Source organism: Atta colombica, unplaced genomic scaffold (assembly GCF_001594045.1).
Source record: "Atta colombica isolate Treedump-2 unplaced genomic scaffold, Acol1.0 scaffold203, whole genome shotgun sequence".
In the NCBI taxonomy this organism is placed as follows: domain Eukaryota; kingdom Metazoa; phylum Arthropoda; class Insecta; order Hymenoptera; family Formicidae; genus Atta; species Atta colombica.
The window spans coordinates 577,806-589,057 of record NW_017259298.1 but is presented as its reverse complement, the minus strand read 5'-3'; the positions used below and the strand labels follow the sequence as shown (position 1 = coordinate 589,057).

The 11,252-nt window shown below is 34.2% G+C and overlaps 2 protein-coding genes across 6 annotated transcripts in view; one reads left to right on the top strand and one right to left on the bottom strand.

The window, feature by feature from the left end:
• Nucleotides 1–5,109, bottom strand: part of LOC108687262 (luc7-like protein 3) — a 6,253-nt gene extending 1,144 nt beyond the window's left edge. Inside the window, exons 1-8 of one of the 5 annotated variants that reach the window (XM_018192946.1) lie at nucleotides 4,783–5,109; nucleotides 3,387–3,635; nucleotides 3,114–3,320; nucleotides 2,806–2,967; nucleotides 1,924–2,117; nucleotides 1,601–1,746; nucleotides 1,406–1,516; nucleotides 1,047–1,342 (exon numbers count right to left, since the gene is read on the bottom strand). In XM_018192946.1, coding sequence (XP_018048435.1) covers nucleotides 1,443–1,516; nucleotides 1,601–1,746; nucleotides 1,924–2,117; nucleotides 2,806–2,967; nucleotides 3,114–3,320; nucleotides 3,387–3,635; nucleotides 4,783–4,887 — 1,137 coding nt within the window. In that variant the 5' untranslated portion in view covers nucleotides 4,888–5,109 and the 3' untranslated portion in view covers nucleotides 1,047–1,342; nucleotides 1,406–1,442. Of the gene's footprint in view, nucleotides 1–1,045; nucleotides 1,517–1,600; nucleotides 1,747–1,923; nucleotides 2,118–2,805; nucleotides 2,968–3,113; nucleotides 3,321–3,386; nucleotides 3,636–4,782 lie in introns of those variants that run through there. The other 4 variants (XM_018192947.1, XM_018192945.1, XM_018192948.1 and 1 more) reach the window with 4 other exon arrangements.
• Nucleotides 5,110–7,460: 2,351 nt separating this feature from the next.
• Nucleotides 7,461–11,252, top strand: part of LOC108687270 (eukaryotic translation initiation factor 3 subunit B) — a 5,915-nt gene continuing 2,123 nt past the window's right edge. The window contains exons 1-6 of the mRNA XM_018192958.1: nucleotides 7,461–7,656; nucleotides 9,579–9,777; nucleotides 9,874–10,186; nucleotides 10,374–10,730; nucleotides 10,890–11,032; nucleotides 11,112–11,247. Of these exons, the coding sequence (XP_018048447.1) occupies nucleotides 7,521–7,656; nucleotides 9,579–9,777; nucleotides 9,874–10,186; nucleotides 10,374–10,730; nucleotides 10,890–11,032; nucleotides 11,112–11,247 (1,284 nt within the window). The 5' untranslated portion in view covers nucleotides 7,461–7,520. The remainder of the gene's footprint in view (nucleotides 7,657–9,578; nucleotides 9,778–9,873; nucleotides 10,187–10,373; nucleotides 10,731–10,889; nucleotides 11,033–11,111; nucleotides 11,248–11,252) is intronic.

Genomic DNA, 11,252 nt, shown 5'->3' with positions numbered 1-11,252 from the left:
TCTCTCTCTCTCTCTCTCTCTCTCTCTCTCTCTCTCTCTCTCTCTCTCTCTATCTCTCTCTCTCATTAATGACGCGCAAACAAGATTACAGAGACAACCTTGTGCCCGAGAAGCAAAAAGGGTCAAGTCCAAAATTATCAGCTTTTGCCGAGATTTCAATTTATATTATCGTAATAAGAAATATAATGACTTTTTTACAAAATACATGGAAAAGCAAAATAAATTCTCGAAGAGTAAATCTCGAAATCAACATATTTAAAAACAAAACGCGACAAGACTACTTAGAATAAAGAGAAAAACGCTGTATTTTTTTTTATAGAAACAATTCGTTTTATTTTTAAGTAAACACTATGAATCTATTATATTGGACGAATTTCAACCTGATTGCATTTATTCACATTCATTAGATTCATCTTGAAAGCGCATATCCACAAGTCCATAGACCTTCGCGGGTTTTTCCTGGAAAAAAACGAAATCTTGAACTTGTGCTTTTGTGCTGCTTGGGTACAGAGTTAATAACTGATAAAAGCAAGCATAGGTATACCTCCTCCCAGCTTGCTTCATAAATAAATCGAAAACGCTCGGAATGATATTAGAACTATGTAAAAAAAAAATTAAACTTTCACGTAGTAATTAAAAATTTTCTATTTTTACTTAAATTATAAAATTAAATCATTCAATTTAAATGTTATACAAATTTACTTCCTAATTATAACAGTAATTTCTAGAGCAATGCAATTTTATATTGTTAAAGTTTTTTTTATTATAAAATACTTTAAATACTCGAAAAAATTAAATTTAGAAAAAATTTGAAGAAAAATTAAATGTATTTTTAATTTTTTTTTAATCATTTTCAATCATAATTGTGTGATTGAAATATAAAAAAAAAACTCGACTATGAAAACAAATTTAAATTTAATTTTCTCGATCTTAGTTCTACAAAAGTTCTACAAATATCACAGTAGCATACGCAAAAGCATTTTATCTTTTTATACATAATATATTTACAACACTTTATATAACAATAAGTTTACCTATTACATTCTGTACATTTTATCATTGATCTCCCAGCTCTATATACGTGAACTAACAAATTTTGATGTTAAGGAAATGGAAGAACATAATTTGTTCCTCGAATTGTATAATATGGCACGTTCATTTTTCATGAAAGCATGACTATTCTGGAAGATTAGAGAGAGAGAGAGAGAGAGAGAAGCGGAGAGAAACAGAGTGTATTTCAGAGAGAGTGAGATGAACTTGCTGTGTGACTTACGCGGCGCTTCAAACATCACAGATTATATTATCATGTATATGTATTATGTGCATCGGAATGGCAACTCACCTGGATCAAGAGAGTACCTGTACAGTAATTGAGACGAATATGGTTATATTGTTTGGTGCATACCTGGCTTACTTCTCACTCACTAACCAATCAAGAGAAGTTACTTGTGACTTCGACTTCGCGAGCGGTGACGGCGACGGTTATGATGGCTGGAACTACGATGATCACGATTCCCTGAAATCATTATCATTGTCATTGCATTCTAAAAAAAACACAATGTCTGATATATAGATTATAATTATTAATGTTATCACTCACCTTTATCTCGACCGTGACGTCGATGGCTATCTTCATCTCGATGATGTTTATCTCGCGATCTACTTCTACTTCTATGCCTAGAATTTCTGTAATAAGCAACATCCCCGTTACATTGGCTCATTCGATTCTTGAACATCATATTTCTGCTAGAATGTAAAAATACAACAGAAAAGATCTTTTAGAAATTAAATTGGAAACAATTTTAATCAAATATATAAAAATTCTAATCGATATTTATCCTAACAAAATATTCTAACACTATTCTAGATTGAATAGAGTTTAGAATAAATTTTTTAAAGGCCATAATATGTAGAAATTTTTACCTGTGACCGCCCGAATCATGGCGGCTCTTGTCATCATCCATTCGCCTGCGACGCTTATCCCTTTCTCTGTCGCGATCTCTATCTCTGTCGCCATCTCTCCGCCGTCGGTCGAGCTCTTCGTTCGCTCGTGCTCTTTGCTTCCGTTCCTCCTCTCTTTTTTGTTCTTTCTCGTCGCGCGCCTTCTCACGCTTGTTCTGTAGATACAATTTTAATTTAGTTTTCAACTTCGAAGATATATTTAAAATTCTTGTTCAATCAACACTATAATTCTATTCAAATATAACTTGTAAGAATTTTGGGTAATTCTTCAGAATAGTTACCTCCGATTTCGATGAAATTAGTCATTCGACGCGTTCTTGCTAAAATGAAAGAGCAGAAAAAAATTCGGGATTGCTTTGCGAAGCGAGATATTGAATTATAAAGTTGACTAAAGTGTTACTACATAATATGATCATTAATCTGTGTGTAAACAATAATGTTTATTGGAGAGAAAATTAACATATCCTACCCGCTTGGGACCTAACCGCCTAGAAGTTGCAGCGTAGATAGTGTCCGTTTGAAATATTTCTAATATAAAAACAGGAGTGTGAGAACAGTCTTTTTGGAGCAGTTTTTTTACTGTCTAGGCTGCAACTTCTAGACAGGCCGTTAGGATGTTATTTTTTTTGTTCGAACGGCGTAACTGCTCCGAATCAATAAGACTATGGTCTATACATTTTACATAACAGAATTCAATAATGCTCGAATGGGCTTAATTTCATCGAAATCGGAGGTGAGGTAACTCTATTCTAAATTATAAATTTGTATTATTCCTTGCTTCTGATCCAAGACAGCAGTGGTGAGTGAACAGGAACTTTCAAAAAAATATCAAAATATCTCTACCATAATCTCTTGAAGAGCGCTTTTTAACCTGGCATAGCCCACGTGTTGTTTCCCCATTAAATGATCATCAATCCGCTGCTGAGCATCACCCACGATAAGAAATGCACCACATACATCGCATACCTCCATTTGTTTTTCCTGTGCGGCTGCTAGCTCAGCAGTCTGCAAATTAACAGAATTAGTATAAGAATTCAAGTAGCAAATAAATTATTTACAATTACTTATAACTATTACATATAAAGCTACATAGAAATTAATTATAGATTACAGTTATAACTTGTAAATTCAAACAATTGTTTCATACTCACTTGGTTGTAATGACTGTTATCATTGGATTTCCTTAGGGTTTCGCGCTCTTCTTTCAACTGATCACAAAGACGCATTAGGCCCTGTGCTTGCTCCACATTACCTTGAATTCCACTTTGCTCAGCTTCTTCAACCAACTTATTTATTTTCTCTGTTAGTAGAGCAATCTGTTCCTCATTCCTCTGAGTTTGAGCTGGAGTTAATGTCGGCTATACACACAAAAATTATTAAATTACAACTCTGCGCTTACAATCTGATCTTCTAGTAAAACTTACTGCTTCTGTTCTCCCAATCAGTGCCAATCGCTGCTTTCCCTTTATGATTTTTCTCTCCACTTCGTTTAACATACTCTGACAATACCTGATAAACTCATCCTCGTATTGCTGTTTACGATACGAATGCGGTGCCTTTTCAAATAATTCCCTGGCCTCGTCGTCGTGTACTTTGGGGCATGCACCTAAGTCTGCTCTTGTGTTAACGAATAAATCATGGGGACAAAATTTTACCAGATACAGCTTACAAAACTGAAACACAAGACCATTCCATAGACATATTTAGATAAATATAAATTAATGTAAAATAATTAAGTTTAAAATAAAATTCGATTAATAAAATAAAAGTTTAGTCAAAAAGAACAGTCTCTTGTTGTTTGCCTATATTAAACGAAGATGAAAAATGATTCACTGTATTACACTGTGTCCTTGCTGGAAAGAATTCATAATCTATCCTTAACTCTTAATATTTTTTAAAAAATAAACTATAAATACAGTTTATAAATATATTTATTTATCAAACAAATTATAATCTGAAAATTTTGATATTCATTTCCTTATTACATTTTTTTTATTTCTTCATATTCTACATCTTTTTTACTCCAAAAAATATGTTTAAATATATCTTAATAGTTAACTTAATAGTTAACTAATAAATTTCTTAAAAAAAAATAAAAACTATAATTTTGAAAGAAAAATAAGAAAGTAAAATAAACAATCAGTTCAAAGCTAATGAGAGTCAAAGCAGATGAACATACAAATTTATTATCTAACAATAATTAATAAATTTTTCCATTATTAAAAAATAATGAATTTATGACTTTTCTCATTAATATCAATTATCAATTTGTAAATATTTATTTTTAAATTCAAGCTTTGGAGTCAGATTTTATTTTGACTGTATCTTCTAATTACAAATAAGATAAAATCTTATCAGATATACAATATTTCCAAGCTTTAAGGAGAATTTAAAAGACAATAAAATTTAGAAAAAGTTAAAGGAGCAGTTAAATTAAGGCTCTGTGTACAATGAAAGAAATATTAAGAATAGAAAGAATATTAGAGAAATAAAAAATAGGAATAACGATTAAATACTATAATTTATTTTTTTATTTTTCTAATATTTTTTTCATTGTGTTGCAAAGCCTAATTTTATAAAATTTTAGGATAATATCAGAGTAAATCAACTCAACTTTCTTTAAATATTCAATCATACAAATTTTCGTGATTTGCATCTTAGAATCTTGAGATTTTTCGCGGACGAAATGAAGACAAAATACCATTGACAATAAAGAGGGTTAACGAGAGAAAAGATAAGAATTATCAAAAATAGGAATTTTGCGGAATTCGAAGCCTAACGAAGGCTTCTCGAAAACACCTAACATCAATGTAGACTCACCTCGGGATCTTCCCAATTGAGCTCCTTGGGCTTTTCATTGGGCAAGACATTCCTGTTCCTGCCCATAAGCTCATCGAGCAGCGCGGCAGCCGCAGCGGCGGCCATTTTATTTTGATCACACTAAGGCAATCGTGACTGATTGCGACGTCAATCCGCACATAGGATTCACACGTTAAAAATCTTGCAGCTGCTGAAGATTCGCCGCGAGATGAAAAGAATCTTCACTTGATGGCGAGGCACGGCGGTACAAAGTAATAATTTCGACAATTCTCAATGGGATTCAATCACGAGACACAACACAACAGCAACGCGCTTACGACGTCGACAATTGCGAAGCGAAACTGCTTGTGATTGTGCGTTCCGCCACTAGGCGAATAAGGCCGGATTCACACCTTGAGATCGATTCTGTATCTTCAAACAAGGTGAAAATTAAGCTGAAAACACAAAAAAAAGCATAAGTAATAGGAACAGGGAATAAGAGATTTGAACTTATCAGAAACCATGAATAATAGAATTGGACGTTTTCTGATAGGTTGAAATTTTATTCCGTTTCCTATTGCCTGTGCTTTTCTGTGTTTTCAGCTTTACAAACGCGAGTAAATTTACTAGGTGTTGATCAATGAAATAATTAGTATTCTAGTAAATTCGCTCACTTTTATAATTTTCATCTCATTTCAGGATATAGAATCGATCCTCTTGACGGAAAAGCGGAAACCAATCAGAATTCGCGGAAAGACAGAAGCAGACAAGCGAAATGTACCGCCTATTATTACTCTGATTGGCTTCCGCTTTTCCACTTTTCCTTCAAGAAGTAAACCCGGCCTAAGAAGCTCCATACAAATAAAAGGAATAGAGAACAGAGAGCAGAAAATAAAAATTTCAACCTATCAGAAATCATGTATTATGGCATACACAGTTTCTAATAGATTAAAATTCTTAAGCGGGAAGCACAGACTCTTGCATAACGCATAAAGCCGATTCTACATTAGTTGCAAGTTTGTTGCGACAGCCAATCTAAAACTTGCATTTTGAAATCAACACATATTGGCTGTTGCAACAAACTTGTGATCGACTTGCAATAAAAAATTCAATCAGAGTTCTTTATTTCATGAAAAGAAAGGAAACGAAGGACTTTAATTGATACATTTTCTTATGCATTACGTGTTATATGTTATGCAAAAGTCTGTGCTCCCCATTTAAAATGCTACAGCACGATTATACGAACCGAATATCGATTTATCATCTCCAGCCTTGAAAAATGGACAATGTATCCTAAGAAAAATGGACGTTACTGTGTAGCTTACATCCACTTTGTCAGAGAGCGGCATTTTGCGGTTATAGATTTTGGGTCATGGCTGTCATCTCTTCTTCTCTTAGTTCTGATCCGGTTTAAATCCTTGGTGAAAACTAGGCCTGTGTCCTAGCTGGAAAACAGCCTGTCGCCGAAAATGAGCGGTATGAAAAGGCATTTTAAGCTGGTTCTACATTAGTTGCAAGCCGATCACAAGTCCAGCCAATCTAAAGCGTTTCAAAATGCAAGTTTCAGATTGGCTGTCGCAACAAACTTACGATTGGCTTGCAACTAATGTAGAACCGGTTTTAATGGAAGCACCATAGCCGATATTCATAGTCGAGCCTTATTTCAAGACCGTCTTAAGTAATGTCTTAAGACGCTAATGCAGCCTTCTGATTGATTCGTGACTTCTTAAGACCGTATTTAAGATGGTTTGAATATAAGATCTGACCACAGTATAACCAGTAGAGACACTCAGCGAAAAAATGCGTGTTTGCGCAGGTATGGCTGCGCAGCTTTTGTTTTAGATCGGATCCAATGAAATACAAGATGACAAGAACGTACATATTACACAGATCCCGTGTGAGCAGATATCCGTGGCAAAAGAAGACAATTTAAGAGCTGCGTAAATATTTCTAAAAAATGGATAAAAGAAAGAAAAGTTACGTGCAGTATTAAAGAATGCAGTAATGATAGTAAAGATTCACAATGCACTTTTTTTCGTTATCCCAAAAATATCGTAAGGTAAGTTTTTATAATTTACAAATAGTAAGTAGTAGTATGCTAGGTTAATTTAATTAAACATAATCAAATGTAATTTTGTGAAAAAAGATAATATTTTTACATTTACTACGTTTACACGGAATTCTTAATTATGTTTTTTAGAGCAAAACAATGGACTATTGCATTATATCTTCTTTCGGTCCTGGATTTTTCAAACGTTAACATGGCGCATGCTCACGTTACTGCAACGTGGAGAAAGGTGCCGACACGGAGTGTCCCACCCTACTGGTTATACTGTGATCTGACTATGAATACCGGCCCATGAAATCGGACTATGAAGTCCCTTCCATTAAGATGCCTTTTCATACCGACGTCAAAATAAATCACGTTATAGAAATTGACAAATATCAAGCGTCAATTTTGATCACGTGATCTATTTTGATGCTAAAAATGAGCGTTGAGCATTAGCATCAAAAGATAACTTTCAGGCTGCTTTTTCATGCAGACGCTTGAAGCTCATTTCCAGCGTCATAATAGGTCACGTGATCAAAATTGATGCTTGGTATTCGTCAATTTTAATCATGTGATCTGTCTTAACGCTCGAATCGAGCATGAAAATGCAGCCTCATGCTTCTAAAATAGCTGCCATTTTAATTTTTGCTGCGGTGCGGCACGGACGCGAACGGAGTAGAAAGGAGGAATATGCTCAGAGGTTTCCAAGATGGCGAAGAAAACGCAGGCAGAGAAAACAGCACAGAACGACGAGACCGCCAAGGGCAACGACGATCCAATGAACGACGATGAGGAGCCCAACTTCAGCGATCCGGAAGGCTTCGTCGACGACATCACTGATGAGGGCAAGTATCCACTTGCTTCTCTTCTTTTTTTTTTCCTTTCTCAAACCCGTTACAGCGCTAAGACATGTTGCACTTGTTCGAATCTCGCCGTAATCTGTACATATGTGTGAGTGCGAGCGCGAGCGCGCATTCCACATGCGGCACGTGTCATTTCATCTCCAAAAATTATTTTCCTCGCCGGTTTGGAGCGCTGATAATTTGGAGTACTTCCGATCTGTGGAACGATTTGGAAAATCGGCATTGTGAACTGTCACAAATCACGTCACAAATTATCTTGCAAATGGTTCCTCCTTATGGCAATTTCGTTTTTTTTTTCATACTTTTTGAATCAATTGCACACGATGTGATGCTTCGTACACAATAAAAGCTCGCGACATGTACTGTCGATTCCATTTGGGCATCAATACTTTGATTTGGATTTTAGACGTCATGTGCCATCACATTAAGACTCAATTGTACCAATGTTACTTTGATTTTAAGCGAGGCTTAAAACTGATTCGGTCTTGTTTTAAAGCTAAAAGGAGACAAAGACAGAAAGAGTTTTAAGCCTTGCTTAAAGTCAGTGGCATTGATGCAACTGGACCTAAGTCTGTTCATTGTTTGAAATTCCGAAAAATGTTTGCACTTAAAAGGAGATAATATATATTCGAACGTTGAAGAGAAAGCAAAGGTGCTGAATGCAAAGAATGTTACATGCAGTGAACAAATCTGTCTGCTTGAAACACATTTGGGAAACATGTTATCAGCGTTATGTTCCATCGTTCATTAGAAAAACAAGAATAGATTAATGCTAATAACTTGCCCTCTTGATATCAATTTGTTTTTTAAAACATTTTTTTAAAACTTCAAATGACAAATATATATAAAGGGGACAATATTTGTCCCTTTTCGCTTCCCCCTAAATGTTAACAGAGAAAAAATTAAATTATGAAAATCATTAGGCTTGTTCTTGTCGCTGCATTAAAACTTTCTGTCTCGCTTTCGCTAAGCTATAAATATGTATTTAAGATCCCAGTTCCACCATGTAAGATTAACTTTACTCTCAGTTTATTTAATTTTCATTTTTTTTATTTTTAGAATCAGAAAAAGATAAAATATACATTAAATCAAGATTAGAGTTAATCTACATTGATAGAAATTAATATTACTCTTCCAAGAGCTGACGGTAATCTATTAATTGGAACTACTTAATTATGAATCTTTGTCAAAAAAGTTGAACATTTCAATTTTTTTATGTTACATCTATAAATTTGAATTATCATTAAAATATTCTTTCTTGTGCAAATTGATTCTTTGAAATTAATTAGTATCTTTTAATTATCATCAATTAAATAGATTTTATAAAGTTACAGCTATCTATAAATATATCTATCTACAGATTACAGATTTTAGCTCTAGAAGGTTGAAATTGATTTTATAAATTCTTAAGCCTGATCTACAATTGCATATTTGTAAATGGTTGTGAAATGTTATAAAGTGAAGTTTTAACCTGCTACTCCCGGTTGTAAAGCATGAAAGATGATTCTTTATCCTGATTCTACAACTGCGTAAAACGTGAATCAATCAGAATGCTGTCACGTACCTATATTTTATCTCTATCATCCTTTTTGTCTCGACGTAATAAAATGGAAATGAATGCAAAGTGTCCTTTTTCATCTTTTTACATTCATTTTATGATATTACATGACGAGTTTATTATATTATGAATATATTATATTATGAGTATGGAACATGGAGAAAGTATTGTGAGCAATGTTCAATTTGAAAGTTCGTTGAATCTTTACTCGATTGTAGATATGTTGTATAACATTCACTGCTATTACTACACCCATAACATCTACGTTTACGCAATTGTAGGCTTTATATTACGAGAATGAACAGTTCGTATAATAATGAATATACGTTTGTATTGTAAACTACAGAATTGCTCGGTGATATCTTGAAACAGAAACCTTCTGAAACGGATGGAGTAGAATCCGTGATTGTTGTGGATAATGTACCTCGGGTGGAGCCTGATAAATTGGAGAAGCTTCAATCTGTTATCAATAAAGTTCTGGGAAAGTTCGGCACAATAGTCAATCAATACTATCCAATGAATGAGACCGATGGCAAGACTAAAGGGTTAGTCTAAATTTTAAAAAAATCAAATCTATTTTTGTAAAAATCTTTCAGAATGATTATTGACTCTTTTTAAAATCTTTTTTTTCTTTTTGACAGATACATTTTTCTGGAATACAATAATCATTTGAATGCGCTTACTGCAGTCAAGTCCACCAATAATTACAAGATTGATAAATCACATACATTCAAAGTCAATCTTTTCACGGATTTCAAAAAATTTGAAGATATTCCTGAAAATTGGGAACCGCCAAAGGCTCAACCTTTCAAGGCTGCTAGTGACTTGCATTATCATCTACTAGAGCCAGATGCTTATGACCAGTTTTGTGTTCTTTGCGGTAATGGAGCAGGTGTGTCAGTGCAAATTTGGCAAAACTCTGCGCCAGAGCCCACTTTACTCGAAGAACGTAACGTAAGTAGTTTTACTTGAAAGAAGATTTTTCAGAAATTTCAGCTACGATCTATTTGATGCTACAAATCCTTCGAAATATTTATAACTAAATGCTGTACTATTATTCACATAATTTGTTATGCAGCTAAATTAATTAACTTTGTTATTACAAAGCTGTTATAATCAAATCACTTTTCTCTGATTTCAGCGCTGGACAGAGACATATGTGAAATGGTCACCATTAGGTACATATTTGGCTACGTTCCATAAACTGGGAGTCGCGCTGTGGGGTGGTCCTCAGTTCACTCAGCAAGCTAGATTCAGTCAGCGAGGTGTCGAGTGTATCGACTTTTCACCCTGTGAACGTTATCTAGTCACTTATACTCCGCGCACTGATCTTGGACAGGATCAAAAACGCCTAGTGATTTGGGATATTTTGTCAGGCCAGGAAAAACGATCATTCTTCCCTGATGGATCTTCCGTCTGGCCAATTTTCCGTTGGTCGCATGATGATAAATATCTAGCGCGCATGGGAGAGGACATTCTTAGTGTCTATGAGACTCCGGTAAGTATTTTTCAATTACATTTTATTTTTCTCAATTTATGATATTTAACTTTAATTATTCTTTTTTTAAGTTTGTATCCAGATAATTTATATTCCAATTTTGAACTTTGTGTTATCTAGGTAACTTGATAATCACTATAGTTGCATTTAATATTTTAGTCGTTTGGTCTGCTGGACAAGAAAAGCATCAAGATTCCGGGAATCAGAGATTTTAGTTGGTCTCCGACGGATAACATTCTTGCTTATTGGGTACCAGAAGATAAAGACGTTCCTGCGAGAGTAACTTTGCTCGAAATTCCTAAGTGAGTCCTGAAATCTAAAATGACATCCAAATTGTTGACATGAACAAATTTTTTTTATTAAAACATTTTTAATTTACAGTCGCAATGAAATAAGAAATAAGAATTTGTTCAACGTGGCAGACTGCAAGATCTTTTGGCAAAAATCTGGTGACTATCTGTGCGTGAAAGTCGACCGCTTTGCTAAACGCAAGGAAAAAACAGAGCAAAAATACACAGTAAG